The sequence below is a fragment of the Carlito syrichta genome, unplaced genomic scaffold (assembly GCF_000164805.1).
Source record: "Carlito syrichta isolate Samal-C Ts95f unplaced genomic scaffold, Tarsius_syrichta-2.0.1 Scaffold301784, whole genome shotgun sequence".
Taxonomy (NCBI): Eukaryota; Metazoa; Chordata; class Mammalia; order Primates; family Tarsiidae; genus Carlito; species Carlito syrichta.
In genome coordinates this window covers 453,825-470,584 of record NW_007245880.1, presented here as the reverse complement: position 1 = coordinate 470,584, position 16,760 = coordinate 453,825, and the positions used below count along the sequence as shown (strand labels likewise).

The 16,760-nt window shown below is 35.2% G+C and overlaps 1 protein-coding gene across 1 annotated transcript in view; it reads right to left on the bottom strand.

Annotated features, from left to right (window-relative positions):
* Window positions 1–215: 215 nt before the first annotated feature.
* IFT74 (intraflagellar transport 74) overlaps window positions 216–16,760 on the bottom strand; it is a 115,954-nt gene continuing 99,409 nt past the window's right edge. The window contains exons 16-20 of the mRNA XM_008055228.1: window positions 15,985–16,111; window positions 7,097–7,260; window positions 6,438–6,563; window positions 2,297–2,357; window positions 216–524 (exon numbers count right to left, since the gene is read on the bottom strand). Coding sequence (XP_008053419.1) covers window positions 406–524; window positions 2,297–2,357; window positions 6,438–6,563; window positions 7,097–7,260; window positions 15,985–16,111 — 597 coding nt within the window. The 3' untranslated portion in view covers window positions 216–405. The remainder of the gene's footprint in view (window positions 525–2,296; window positions 2,358–6,437; window positions 6,564–7,096; window positions 7,261–15,984; window positions 16,112–16,760) is intronic.

Here is a 16,760-nt window from a genome sequence, read left to right as displayed (position 1 = left end):
TGTGTGTAACCACACCTGGCTAATTTTGTGATTCTTTGTAGAGATGAGGTCTCACTATATTGCCCAGTCTGGTCTCGAATTCTTGGACTCAGGCAATCTTCCCACCTTAGCTTCCCAAAGTGCTAGGATTATAGACACAAACCACCACACCTGGCCTGAGACATTTTTATCACCAATAAATACAAATATCATAAAAAAGGAGATGACATATTTCTTGCAAACTATTTATTGAACTAATATATGATTTAAAATGTCACTCTTTAAAGAGATTTAAAAAATTGCAGCATTCAGAAATTTTAGGTGAAACTCTTCAATGGTAAGCTTTTTTTTTGGTTTTGTTTTTAGTCAGTTTTTACCAAGTTTAGCAACAAGAAGATACTTTAGAGACTTTCAGTTGATTTAGATTCAGTTTCTGCCAGTGCTATGTAGAGCATCCACAATAGTTTTATTGTACTCGGCAATCTGTTTGGTCACATTTTTCATAATTGGCCGGTAGTCACTCTCTTGACTCTTGGTTGCTATGACTAATTACATGAGTTAAGGAGAAATGATGTCAATAAAAATATTTACCTAACTGTGGTTCAGAAAGGAACTAAATCATATGGTATTTTTCTTACTGAAAATAAGATGGTACAGAAAAAACACAATTAGAATACTTTAAAATACAATGTTATTTTAACTGATTAAGCATCCATTGAAACTTAAAATGTCAAGCAAAACTTATTTCAAAAAAATCTGCCTACTATATACTTTTTTATACTTAATATGCTATGTATCTCAATTTAATTCTGATCTTAGAAAAATCTAATGTTCAAAAGAACCATGTTGTTTAGAGTAGTGATTCCTAACCTTTTTGGCAACAGGGTCCAGTTTCATGGAAGACAATTTTTCTATAGAGAGTGTGGGTGGGGGGGGGATGATTTGGGGATGATTCAAGTGCATTACACTTATTAAGCACTTTATATTATTATTACATTGTAATTGATGATGAAATATACAGCATCACCTCCTTAGCTCTACCTCAGATCATCAGGCATTAGATTCTCATAATGAACATGCAACCTAGATCCCTCAACATGTACCGTTCACAATAAGGTTCTTGCTCCCATGAGAATCTAATGCAACACAAATCTGACAGGAGGCGGAGCTCAGGTGGTAATGTGAGCGATGGGGAGTGGCTGTAAATATAGATAAAGCTTCCCTCACTGGCCTGCCACTTACCTCCTGCTATGTGGCCCAGCTCCTAACAGGCCATGACTGGTCCGTGGCCCAGGGGTGGGGACCCCTGCTCTAGAGTACCACAAAGAACTTCAGGCAAGTTTCCAGATTTCACTCTGTTTTCAAAATCACCTACTTTATACTGTACAAAACTAGAGTGCTGACCTTATATTGTGAATGAAAGTCTTCCGCTTTTAAACCACTGGAAATAGAGCCCCTAAAACATCTTATCTGGAGGTAAGCTGAGGTCCATGCTGCCCATGAGGTGAAGTTCAGCAGCACTCTAGACAAGAAACTATGGAACCACTGAGTTGGGATCTAATCCTCCAAGCAAAGATGTCTTTGAACGGGTCAAAGAAGGAAACAGGAAACAACTTTTAGAGAAATGTTTGTTACAATTCCACAAAAATGTCCTCTGCAGCTGCTTGCTGCCTCCTATGATCACACAAAAAGATAAGAAGGGACATAAATATCTCGGTAGAAATAAGATGAAATTGAACTGGCTGAACATAGTCAGACTTTTTATGAACCTACTTAGTTTATCTCCCTTTGCTGCCAGTATTATCAACAAAAATAACTATATAGTATATATTGCATAAATGTAAGTGTGTGTATATATATATAACTATATATGCAGTTTTTATATATGGTTATATATAATTCTTCTAACAACTCTATGAGAAGGAAGTATTAATTGTATTTTAGAGCTGATAAAATTCTGGCTTAAACAGATTAAACCATCCAAAGTCCATAACTTGTAAGTAGTAACATTTAAAACTAGATCTCCCAACTCCAAAACCTGTACATTTAATCACTATGCCACATTATGGCTTTGCACTCCTTTTTTGGCAAATCTCAAAGCCAGCTTTCTATTAGTTACTTTGGGGTACACATACACCAACTATTCAGAGTGGAAACTAAGTCTTATTCATTTATGACCCATACAATTTAGCTCAGTGTTCTGTACATATTAGGTATTTGATAAGTATGTGTTGAATTAAATTTCATCTAACTCTTTAAAAGAATACCTAGAAAAAAATAACTCAGTCAAATTCATTTGCAGTTTTTTAAAGGATACATTCTTTCATCACAAAATTATTTTGCTCGTGGTGTTGCCACTTTCTCTCCAAATTTCTAAGCTAGAAACATAAAATAAAAATATTAATTAGCACCCATATTCAAAATAACTATTTACCCTTTAAAGAGAATTAGGAAAAAAATCTAATCTCATCAACTCCTTGCATTATACTGAGATCAAGCCATGGGAAACAACAACAACAAAAACTTAGAAAATATTAAACAATAGTAAATACATTAATACAATGTTGAATTCTACAATAGGTTTTATTCTATATATCAAATTAGAAAATATGTCAAATGTTTATTATATCCATATACATGGCAAGCGATAGATAATTTGTGATTTTCCTTTCCCTAAAAGAACTTAAAAAAGAAGAATGGGACACGCTGGGAATCTCTCCTTGAAATCTGGAAGTCTAATGCCACAAATATAATATATATTTAAACACTGTCAAAGGTTCAGCCATATAGGAGAAACTTCCTTATTTGCAGGGCTAAATTTCCTGTCTAATTCCACAGGCTGTGATAAGAGCAGAGCTGCAGAGTGAAGATTATAAGAGGCTGGTAAAAAGCTGGCATTGTTACAATAGTTTCAGCATCAACAGGAAACTAATGTGGATATTATATTGATGGTTGCTTCCTCAGAAGACAATTTTACTGTTATAGAATTAAATTGTTTTTCTGATTTAATTAACCTTGTAACTCTGGGTTACAGTCTTTCTTTTTTAAGATGCACATAGTTTTTTTTAAGCAAAGGATGATTTGAAAAATGAACACTAAAATAATGTTCTGCCTGGACATGTCAAAGGAGTAATGATCATTTAAAAAATATAATTGAAGTAGCATTCATAACTTTTCTTTCTATTCTCATGTTAAAATTATTTTCAGGTGTAAGTTCAGGCTTGATGTAGCACTGATCCCACTGTTTCTTCTAAAGAGGTAAATTTAGATATTAGAATGAATCATAACTCATTAATCATGTGAACTATACATGTTGTCAGCTAAATCTACCAAATCAGATCAATCTTCCCCAGATAGGACCTTGAAGTTAAGACGGACTTAAGGAAGCAGTCAGCACTTTTTGGCAGTAACTCTCTAATAACCTTTTGCAAAGTCAAGTACCAGACATTCTTCTCTTTGTTTCATAAAAAGAGGTAGCCCTCTCATAATGTAGTAGATCTCTTAAGTGCTACACGAATAACGATATAAAAGCAACACTAAGTCAGATTGTCAAATTCCTTTTACATTATACATCTATATTATTTACTTGCCTTCTAACCTCCAAGGACATCATGAAGCACAAACCTATTTTTGAGAAACTTGTTTTTTCTCTGTAACTTATGTAAATAACCTGTCATGTAAAATTATTTATAGACGTCAAAAGCCAGTTTCTAATAAAATAGTTGCAAAATATATGAAGACCAAAATTCGATCAGTTAGGATTCACCAAAAGACAGGAAATTGTGGTTTATGTTACAATTTCTATTTATCAATATATGGAATTAAGGATACAATTAGTGGCTGGGCCCGGTGGCTCAAGCCTGTAATCCCAACACTTTGGAAGGTCAAGGCGAGAGGATTGCCTGAGTCCACGGGTCCGAGACTAGCCTGGGCAACACGGTGAGACCTCATCTCTACAATAAATCAATAAAAATTAGCCGGGCATGGTAGCATGCGCCTGTAGTTCCGGCTACTTGGAAGGCTGAGATGGAAGGATCACTGGAGCCTGGCAGGTCGACACTGGGGTGGCCATGAGCATGCCACGGCACTCTAGCCTGAGCGATGGAGTGAGACTCCAACTCAAAAAAAAAAAAAGGAATACAATTAGCACTTAATGTGGGAATAAACAAGGAAGCCACTGACTGACTCTAAGAAATGGTGTTTGTCAAGTGTTTACCACTGTAAATCATCTATTCATTCAGTGGAAGAGGAGGACCAACATTCCATAAGAAATGTTGATAATTTTTCCCAAGAACTATTTAAGACCATGACTTCAAAAACTTTGTCTCGTTTCTTCTTCAGCACTCATTCCCACTCCAAACAACCTAAGATAAGTCTATATCTAGATTTGTGTATTATGAAGTACAGACAGAATAAACTGGCCGGTAAACATGAAATATGTAATTTAGTAGTTGTGGCAAGCTCTCATGAGATTCCATCCCTCTCGCAAAGATTATAAGGTATGTGCTGTTTTTAAATGTTATACAATGTAATATCTGATGTTATAGAAATGTCACCAAAAAAGAAAAAAGCCTGAAAAAATTTAAGTAAGAAAATGGTTAAAGACTATATAAATAGAATAATTTCATTTTTTGTAAAAACAACATGCATGTATGATTGCAAAGGAAATAAAAGACTGCAAGGATATTATACCAAAATGCTAATAATGGTTGCCTCTAGGTAAAGGAAATCAAATGTCATTATTTTTTTCTATCATGATATTACTATATAAAAAAAGGAAATCTTTAATGCATTTAGCATTTTAAACCATCTGTGAAAATTGCTAATACAGATGAATTAGATATGAAAATGACCATCTTTTTTAGACCATAATTACTGATTTTACATATGAGAAATAATGCTTCATTCCGTCAGTACCAAATACTTATTGAGCATTGACTATGTGCCAATAATAGCACAATGCTGGGAATAAAGTGAATGAGACAGACATTGTCTCTGCCCTCTCAAAGCTCTCACTCTGGAAGACCCTAATATTTAGGTCATTATCAGTAGGATAAGTGATATAAAAAAGGGGCAACAGGTATATGTCTGTACATTCTATGTAAATAATTGAAGATGCAAATTAACAAGTTCAAGGATAGAATTACTCTTTATAGTATTATTTAAATAGCTTTAAAACTAGAATTGTCTAAATGGCCAAAGAAAGTAAATTGGTTGACTAAATTATGTCCATGTAGGTGAATATTATTAAGCTATTAAGAATGATATTTTTAAAATATACATCTTGGTATAGGTTAGTACATATGATGCATAGTTAATAATGAAAAACAAGCTCCCAAATAATATGTACAATATGATATCATTTTTATAAATATATAGGAACAAATGTGTACCTATACATATGTGTAAATACGTGTGAATACATTGTGTGTGTGCGTGCGTTGACAGAGAGAGAGAGAGAGAGAGAGAGGTGTGGACTAAAAGGACCCACACTAAAATGACAAGAATTCTCTCTTCTAGGTGTTGGGATATTAGTCATTGGGGTTATTTTATTTGAAATTTTATGGGAATTTTTTCTAGTTAAGTTTATATTATTTATTATTTATTTTTATTTTAAAGATGTGGGGTACATTGAGGGTTAGGTATACAAAGTTCAATATGCAGGTACCCTTGTTGATGAGATGTGCCCTTCCACCTCCCCGAGCAGTTTCCCACTACTGCCAAACCCTTTCTTAAAGTATTATGGTAATTGTTCAAGGTCCGTTTATGAGTGAGAACATGTGGTACTCAGTTCTTTGTTTCTGTGATAGATCACTCAGTATTATAATTTTATGGGTTCAAAGTTTCTGGATTAGAAATGTTTTACTTTGGAAATTTTAAAAAGATGTTATTCAGTATATCATAATGGTCACGACCAAGACAGTGCCTAACACAGAACTGGCTTTCAATATAGGTAAGAAAGCAGGGACTAATTCATTTTAAGTGGAGATAGTACAGAAACCGGCTGTCTTCAAAGCCAGAAAATCTGGAAGGTATATAGAACAAGTTTAAAAATTAAAAAAAAAGATTGTTTTGGGATGAAAATGCAGACTAAGAGAATAAGCTAGATAATCCGAAATAATAAATAAATTCCAAAGTCTTTAAAAAAAATTTTTTTTTTTAGCCAGACTTGGTGGCTCAGCCTGTAATCCCGTGCCTTTGGGAGGCTGAGGTGAGTGGATTGCCTGAGTCCGTGGGTTCGAGACCCGCCTGGGCAGCGAGACTTCATCTCTACAATAAATCAAAAAATCAGCCGGGGGTGGTAGCGCATGCCTGTAATTCCGGCTACTTGGAAGGTGGAGGTGGAAGGATCACCGGAGCCCAGCAGGTCGAGGCTGCAGTGGCCAGGAGCAGTGCTCCAGTCTGGGCAACAGAGTGAGACTCCAACTCAAAAAAAAAAAAAAAATTTTTTTTTTTACCTGAGAATGTGTCTCATTTTCTTGCAGTTGTGTTTTTAGTGCCTCATATTCTGTATTTAGCTTCTCCATTATTTTCTTAAAGGCATTTCTGCGGGTTAATAATACTGTTCTTTCCTGATGTAATTTCTAAATAGATCCAAATAGAAGTAAATAAGAGGTTTTATAGTAAATATCTAGTAAGCCAGAATAAATCACATTTGGCTTAAATAATTTCAGTGTCAGTATTCTGATAAAATTCCACCATGGCTGCAACTACTCTAAAACCTGTTTGTAAAAACATCCTTTGAACTACAAGCTATGTTAATATCAACCAAATTAATAACTATTATTGCAGCTATATCTGTCCCTATCCCATACAAATGGCAATGGAAGGTCAATGACAAGTTTTATGTGTGGAAGAGTCATAATCAAATCTGCATTTAGCAAAGTTCATATTTGTTGAAATGCTCTGCATTTACTAGCTTATACTTTGCTTTTCAATTTTTGTCTTTTGTTTAAAACTTTCACTCTAAATTCCAACTACATATGTAAATATTTTTATTTTTTTCTCAGCTGATATATCAAATGATATAGTTCATTAATAAACTATAAATATATTAAAATTGATCAAGAAAAAAACCATGTGAATTGCAATTTGGAAAGACTTAGTCAGCATTTACCTTTTTCTTTTCTTCATCTGATAATTTTAGAGCTGGCAAATCACTATATGTTTCCAGATCAGTTGTCATTTGCTTAATTTTGGTTTTTAGAGAATGCTGTTCCTCATTCATCTTACTTTCTAGAAGCTCCATTTTCTGTAGATCCAACTGTAGACGCTGACTATCTGAAATATAGGAATTTAAGGCCATAATTAACCAAAATTGTATTCTTTTCACATAAGGAAATGCAATATAATTAAAAATCACATTTTACAAAAGTATCTACAAAGCAAATATATGTTCACTATAACCAGTCAGACACTAGAAAGATTTAAGAAAAAATATACTCATCCACTCAGTAACCAATTTAAGGTAACCAATACACCAGGTAAGCCATTTAATCTGAGATAAATTAGCACACTTGTCTCCATGCTATGACAAACATAAAAGAACATACACCATTTTACCCCACATCTTTAAAATAACAACAACAAAAAAACCATTGGTTTTTTTCTTACCTAACCATATAAATTATATTTAAGATAAAGATCCATTATTGGCCGGGCATGGTGGTTCATGCCTGTAATCACAGCATTTTGAGAGGTGAAGGCGAGAGGACTGCCTGAGCCCATGGTTTCGAGACCAGCTTGGGCAACATGGTGAGACCTCATCTCTACAATAAATCAAAAAATTAGCCAGGCAGGATGGCATGCACTATAGTTCCAGACACTTGGAAGGCTGAGGCGGAAGGACTTCATAAGCCCAGCAGGTCGAGGCTGCAGTGGCCATGTGTGTGCCACTGCACTCCAGCCTGGGTGACAAAGTGAGACTCCGATTCAAAAAAAAAAAAAGACCCATCATTTTTAATAGGGGCATGACAGATACACACAGATATATAGGGGAAAAAAATCAAGTTATAAAACACTATATATATATAAACTATATATATATATTTGAGCACTATTTTATAATAGCACATATAATCAATTCTCACTATTTGTGTAATTATGTTCTATAAAGTCACTGTGAACAATGATTTAGCAAGTACTGAACTATTGCTCCTAGGGAAAATAAAGGGCTAGGTTCCAGTGAGCCGTAGGTCATACTTTTGTCAACTAACCAACATAATCATATTTTATGTGTGTTTCTGTTTAAAAACATTTTATTTACTATACGTTATTGATTTATTAACATTGAACTCACAGCCAACAGCACTATAACTTAATTCTTGAATAAAGCTTATTAAACATAAATTTTTTCCATAAAGCACATCACAACCATCTTGAGCTTAGGAACACCAGACAGCATGGCAGCACTTTGGTTGGGACCGTTTTAAATAGCATGATAACCAGCAAAAAGCAAAAAAATGCAAAATATGTGGCACTACTTGACTATACCTCAAAAAGGAAACTTGATTATAGTATAAGAACTAAAATTAGAAGGCAGAGTCCTGCCTTTTTCAGACTCTATTGGGAACATGTATGTCAGGCTGTTTCAATTTTTCATCACTCTGTACATGTCTGTGAATGACCATGAAAGTGCTATAAGTATTGATTGAAGGGTTTCAAAAATAACTTTAGTGAAAAGGCAAATCCACAAGTGCAAAATCTGTGTGTGTGTCATTCTTGCATTCAAAAGTATATACTATGTACTAGGTGCCAACAGTATAACAGAAACCAAAAGAGATACTGTTTTCATTCAAGGAGCTGTATTTTAGAGGTAGAACCAGGCAATTAAATAAGCATTTATAATAAAATGGTACACATAAAAAGACTAGTATATGGGTGTCATAAGAGCATGTAGCAGGGGGTTAACAGAATTCTCTAAAAACAAAGCCTTAAGGATTCAAAATCAAACAAAGGAGAGGTAAAAGTGTCCCAGTAAAAACAATCAGCACGTGCAAAGTCTAGAGGTAAGAAAGCATAACTTTGAGCAAATAACAAAGGTTCAGTATACTAAATATGAAAAAGCATTTAATAGTCATATTTAAAAAGTATGACTACTAAAAGGCAATGCTTCAATAGTCACTGATTTAAAAAAAGAGGTTGTTATCTAACCAGAAATTTTTAAGTAGGTATAATTAAACCAGTCTTCCTTGAGGGTGTCCTTTTATCCCTTTAAGAGTTTTACAACTCAACCATATTGACACACATTATTAAAATATATATGTGTATATACACATAAATATATATATATAGCAGGACTTAAATGTTGCTGCAAAGGGTATTGTTTTGCTAGATTCTTATCTATACTAGTTAGAAATATTTATGAGAATCAAAGTGCTGAGTCAAGTCACTAAGGCTTATGCCGTTTTAATGCTCTAATAGGAAATGTTCTTAGCTTGTAGATATTTTGACTGTTTGGAGTAAACAGTTATGTAAAACTAGCTGCCAGTTTAATTTGAATATATACTAAAAATATACACGTAAGAACTATACAAATTGATTTTTCTGAAGAAAATGGTTGGTTGGTACGAAGTAAAGTTTATCTTCCTTTAACAGGTCCCCAACAAAAAGCTAAATGCTACTCCAAGGGAAGAGACAGGAAGAGGATGCAGTCTAGTTCCTTTTGATAGGCTATGAAGTTGCAAAGTTTACCAAGCAGTGTGTACACAGTAGCAAAATCTCAGAAGGAACCACTTTGACCTGGGGAAGTGTTTCTGAGATATTCTGTCATCAGCACTTTTGTTTATTCCCTAAAGTTTCCTTTCCAAAAATATAAATAAAAACTACTGCAGCCTCTTTACCCATGCAGTACACCAGTGTTTCTCAACCCTTTTCTTCCATTATTGACATCCTGGGAAGGCTTTTGTAGACTTTCTCCTCCCAATCACTTCCCTCCCCTGAAATTTTTATAGCACAGATGTAGCATGTATTTACTTATGGAAAATGACCCTTTGGAGGGCCACAAACCATAGCTAAATTTTTTCATCCTCTCTCCCAAAAGCAATTTTGCCCTCTTAGGGGTAATTCTGTGTCATTAAAAAACATGCAGTATATTAAGAAAATCAGGTGATTTCATTTATAACCTCAAGGGTAAAGGGAGACAACTCACAAAAGGGGTCTATAAAATCTGCTCTCTCTGAAAAGTAAACAAGAATATTATAAACTTCCTATGGTGATCTCAAGATACAAAAAATTTCTTGAGGTGGAGGATTATATTAGGGAAAGAAAAGAAGAAGAAGTATGCTTGGTTTAAATTAACATGAAAATAACCTGTAAATGAATTAATTGTACGGGTCAGATAATCCAACCCTTAATAAGAAAACTTTCCAGCAAAATCCTTATCACTGTAATAAGTTAAATTTTTATCTCCAGTGAAGCCGGTTCCAATTTTTTTCAAACGGTACATCTCCAGAGAAAACATAATGACTAGTTTTTCTTGTTTGCTTTTTTTTTACTTTTTGTTTTTAAAACACAAAGTATAAAAGAATATACAAAATCCTGAATATTGAATTTGTTTCCTAATATTGATTATCATCTTTCAAAAAACATACATTTCTTAGCAGCTGTTATACAAAGATAGTTTAAAGGATGAAAAAACTTGCTGAATTTATATTGACCTTAGATAAATGAAAAACTTAAGCATTGTGGTCTAAAACACAAAACAGAGTTTTTCTACATGGAATAATAAAAACACAAAATTATTTAGTTTATAGAAAAATAAATAAATATTTTTAAATAGTCACATATACACAAAAGAACCGAAAACAGGATCTTGAAGAAACATTTGCACATCCATGTTCATTTCAGCATTATTCATAATGTCTAAGAGGTTCATTCAGAGCAATCTAAATGTCTATCTATAAATAGATAAAGAAATGTGGTACATACAAGCAATGGTACATTATTCAGTCTTAAAAACGAAGGAAATTCTTTTTAGCCACAACACGGATAAATCTTGAGGACATTATACTAAATGAAGAAAGTCAGTCACAAAAAAACAAAGACTGTATGACTCCACTTATATGATGTATTTCAAGTAGTCAAATTCTAGGCCGGGCTTGGTGTCTCAGCCTGTAATCCCAGCATTTTAGGAGGCTGAGGTGAGAGGATTGCCTAAGCCCGTGGGTTCGAGATGAGTCCAGGCAACTTAGCGAGACTTCGTCTCTACAATAAATCAAAAAACTAGCGGGTGTGGTAGTACACACCTGTAGTTCAGCTACTTGGAAGGCTGAGGCGGAAGACTCACTGGAGCCCCGCATGTCGACCCTGAGTTGGCTGTGAGTGTGCCACTGCACTCTAGCCTGGGCAACGGAGTGAGACTCCAACATACATACATACATAAAGAAGTCAAACTCATAGAAACAGAAGTAGAACTGTGATTGCCAGGGATCAGGGATAGGAAAATGGGGATTTGTTGTTCCAAAGGTATAGAGTTTTCGTTTTACAAGATGAAAAAGTTAGAGATCGTTGTACAACAATGTACATATAGTTAACACCATTGTACTGTACACTTAAAAACAACTGAGATGATAAATTTTATTATGTGCTTTTATGACAATAAAAAAGATACCATCCAACCAATAGTAAGTATAAATCAAGAATGTACCTCCTCTAGTTGCTTGACATATAGTTCAGATATACACATAAAACTAGAGCAAACAAACGCTAAACAAATCTGGGCATAAAATATACTTAAATGTATGGAATAACAGCTTATTGTACACCTATATCACTATTCTTTTTTTACTTAAATATATGGAATAACAGCTATTGTACACCTATATCACTATTCTTTTTTTACTTAAATGTATGAAATAACAGCTATTGTACACTATTCTTTTTTTTTTTTTTTTTTTTAGCCAGAGTCTCACTCTGTCACCCAGGCTGGAATGCAGTGGCACGCTCACAGCCACTGCAGCCTCGACCTGCTGGGCTCAGGTGATCCTTCCACCTCAGCCTTCCAAGTCTCTGGAACTACAAGCATGCACCACCATGTATGGCTAATTTTTTCATTTATCGTAGAGATGACGTCTCGCCAAGTTACACAGACTAATCTCTAACCCCTGGGCTCTGGCAATTCTCTTTCCTTGGCCTCCCAAATGCTGGGATTACAGGCTTGAGCCACCATGCCTGGCCTATCACTACTCTTAATTCAATGGTATGTTAATAGCATTCAGCATGCATTTATAGGTCCATAATCCCTCATCTAAAACTCTTGGGTATTAGGTTTTAGAATGAAGAATTATTTGAATTTTAGAGAAGTAATATAGCATATATGCTAATTATTACATATGTCCCATAGCAGGGCTTAAGAGAGTACCCTGTCATCAAGCACATGAATATTTCTGCAGCAAAAGTATAAAAAGTCACACTGGGTGAGATAATTAAAGACTATAAATAGCCTCAGGTCAGTTCAGATCAGGCTAGGTTATTGCTAAGATCTTTTTAGATTTTAGGAATCCAGATAAAGTATTGTAGATCCATTATTCCATTTCAAGAAATTTTCAACATTTTTATGTTAGCAAATAGTAATTAGGTCTCCATTTCTCATGATCTCACTGTCAGATAATTGGAAGTAGACAACACAGCTAATTCAAAGTTGCCACACAGCAACACAAAGAACGTCCATAGTAAGAAGCCATCAGTTCAAACCCAAAAAGTTCATAAACCAAAAAAGTTCATTAAAAAGTTCATAAAACAAAAAAATGCCTACAAATATTTACATGGCTTTATCCAAGGCTCTTTAGGCTCAACTTTGTGTATTTGTTTCTAAACCCCACTTGCACCATCCCAAAGGCAGCCATTAGCTGCCTTTTGAGCAGTTTAAATGTGTCAAGTCCAAACTGAAATTTTGGAAGTATATAAGTATCTCTTCGATCACTTTTTAGTTTTTTGAGTCAGGGTCTCATTCTGTTACCCAGGGTGGAGTACAGTGATATGATCATGGCTCACTATAACCTCAAACTCCTGGGCTCAAAGAATCCTCCTGCCTCAGCCTCCCAAGTAGCTGGGACTACATGCACGTGCAGCTACACCAGGCTAATTTTTTTTTGGTAGGGACAGTGTCCCACTATATTGCCCAAGCTGGTCTTGAACTCCTGACCTCAAGCTATCCTCCTGCCTTGGCCTCCTAAAGTGTTGGGATTACAGGCAGGAGCCACTATGCTCAGCATTCTTTGGTCATTTTTATATAGATTACATGTCAAGAAAATAATATTTGATATACTGGTTTAAATAAAATATATTATTAAAATTTATCTGTTTCAATGGGTTTTAATTAAACTAAAAAGCTTCCTCACAACAAAAGAAGCAACAGAGTAAACAGGAAACTTACAAAATGGAAAGATATTTGCAAACTGTGCATCCAAAAAAAGGCTAATATCCAGAATCTACAAGGCACTCAAACAACTCAACAAGAAAAAAAACAAAAAAGCCCCATTAAAAAGTGAGCAAAGTTATGAATAGACATCTTTCAAAAGAAGATATAGAGGGACCAACACATTGATGAAAAAAATGCTCAACATCAATAATCATCAGATAAAGGCAAATTAAAACCACAATGAGGCCAGGTACAGTGGCTCAAGCCTGTAATCCCAGCACTTTGGAAGGCTGAGGTAAGGGGATTGCCTGAGCCCATGGGTTCAAGAACAGCCTGGGCAACTTGCCGAGACCTCATCTCTACAATAAATGAAAAAATTAGCTGGGCATGGTAGCATGCACCTGTAGTTCCAGCTTCTTGTAAGGCTGAGGCAGAAGGATATCCTGAGCCCAACGGGTCGACGCTGGAGTGGCTGTGAGCGTGCCACTGCACTCCAGCCTGGGCGATGGAGTGAGACTCCAACTCAAAAAACAAAATACAGTGAGATACCACACACACCAGTCAGCATGGCTATTACTAAAAAGTCAAAAAACTACAAACCATTGGGGAGGATGCAGAGAAAAGGAAATGCTAACACACTGTTGATGGGAATGTCAATTAGCACAGACTTTATGGAAAACAATATGGAGATTTCTCAAAGAACTAAACACAGAACTACCATTTCACCTGGCAATCCCACTACTGGGTATATACCCAAAGGGCAAGAAATTATTACAGCAAAAAGGCACCCGCACTCATATGTTTAGTGAGCACTATTCAAAATAGTAATGATATGGAATCAACCTAAGTGTCCATCAGCAGAGGATTGGATAAACAAAATATAATTGTGTATGTGTGTATGTGTGTAAAACACGCCTCATAAAATACTTCTTGACCATGAAAAAGAATGATATCATGTCTTTTGCAACAATATGGATGGAACTGGAGGACATTATCTTAAATGAAATAACTCAGAAACAGGAAGTCAAATACCACATGCTTCCACTTGCAAACGGGAGCTAAACAAGGGGTACACATGGACATACAGAGTGGGATAACAGACACTGGAAACTACAAAGGTGGGGGGTGAGGGTTGAAAATTACCTATTGGTTATAAAATCTACTATTTGGATAATGGTACACTAAAAACCCAGACATCATCATCATATAACATATACATGCAAGAAATCTTGAACAAATGTGAGTTTTAATCTAATGAGGTATACAGTAGAGTGTGCAATAAAAAATATTTGAAGATTAAATAAAAAGAAAAAAGAAATCTGCACATGTACCCCCAAATATATAAAAAAAAAGTCTTAATTAAAAATAAATAAAATTAACCTGTTTCTTTTTACTTTTTTAACATAGCTACTAGAAAATTTTAATTATATATGTGGTTGGCGTTAGATTTCTCTTGGACAATGCTGCTCTTGTCTCATGCTAGTAAGCATGGCTGAAGCTAACTAAAATTAAACTTCATCTTCCCTAGGTCACTTCCCCTAACTTTCCAAGACTGGTTTGGATATGTGCCCTACGTACTTTCACTGCTCCTTATGCTTACTTCCGTCATAGCATTATTTCATTGTATTATAACTGTACGTCATTCTACCAGGTTGAAATCTTCTTGGGGAAGCACATTGGATTTTTTTTTAAGCCTCTGTATACTGACAAAAATTCTTTCCTTGACCAAATTCTAGCCAGGCTGCTCTAAGCCTTCTTCTCAACTAGGCCTCAAATTCTGCCAATTAAAAAAACTCCAGATTCCCTCTCCATTCACATAAAAAGATTTAAACAAACACTAACATAGTTTCTATCAGCTTAGGGGAGCATCCCTAGGATGACCCTAGGCCCTCCTCAAAGTGCTTGCCTGCGGGAGCTCCAGGCTGCCAAAAGAATGTACTGTTTGTTCTAGCGAACATCAGCCAACAGGCCCCTACAGCCCTTAAAGCATTTACCAAAAAGGGCTTTCAGTTGTGAATCCTTCCTCTCCTCCTTTGAGATGTGTACGCATCTCCCACAACCCAGGAGTGTCTCTTTCAAGGACCTGAAAGCCATTCTTTTAACATGTAATCAGCAGGAAAGTTAGGGCCTCAGTCTCCCAGTCTCTGCAGGGGGAAAGAATCCTAATTTGGTAACTGCCAGCTAACAGCCACAGTTGGCTTAATCAGCTTTTACACCGACCAGTTCTTTGTAATTTTTCATTCCCCTTACTCCTCCCTCATTCTCCCTTTAAAATGCCCAGTCATCTCTGTACAGATCAAAGTTGAATACAGTTCACGCTGGACTCTCCTTCCCTAATGCAACACTATTTAAACTAGCATCCAGCTTTGTTTATCTTTGACAATACCCAGGCTATACAGCACAAGTATGAAACAAGTATTCGATCCATACTGTTTTGAATATACCAAAGAAATACTGCTTATTGAATGAGAAAAGTCACACAAAATTTTGAGACTAGAAATGCCTAGGTTGATAGGCAATCATGAATTATAACTTCAGTCAATAAGGCTTCCCAAAGAAAATTGAAAAGTAACAATGATGTATTTTTAAAATTTCACTTTGTTATAGAAAAAAAAAGAACATTAAAATCTAGGGCATTCTCTCACCTGACGTCAAATTCCTAGCTGTACTTTGTGATTTCTGCACTTCAGTAGATTTAAAATTGAGGTCTTCCTGCATCATCTTTAGCTCTTGATTGGTGATAGAGGAGATCTGCTTCATACGATTTATATTCTGTATTTGTAAAGAAAAATAGAAAAATTTCCACCAATTCTCTAACAAAATCAGAACATGTTAAAGAATGAAATGTTTTGACTGGGTATTCTTTTTTGAAATGCATCAATTTAGGTGTTTTATAAAAAAATACAATGAGATTCAAAGTCAGGTTTTCTCAATAAAGGAGAGTCTATAAATTCAAAATGCTTCCTTAATTTTCTTTATTTCACTACATTATTTTATAATTTATTCAACTACATTATTTTAGGAACTGGTTGTAGCCTTAAAACACTAACAATGTTGAAAAGGGACCATGCATTTTTATCCCTCCTGAGGTACCACACAGAACAGATGTTCAATAAACATTTTTGGGGGGTAATTCAAAATAGTGGGTACACCTACAAAAAAGGAATCCTTTTATTCACAGTACAAACTACAGTGTAAAAATATACTAACATTCTCCAATATCTCTAAGTCTTGAGGTTATCTGTGCAAATGTTACTTTTACAAGTTCAGACAGATTAACAATGGAAGAAAATCTTAATAATTACTCTGAATTAGTACCTCATTTGCTGTTGAATTGTTCTTTTTTTGAGTTGGAGTCTCACGCTGTCGCCCAGGCTGGAGTGCAGTGGCACACTCATGGCCACCCCAGCATTGACCTACT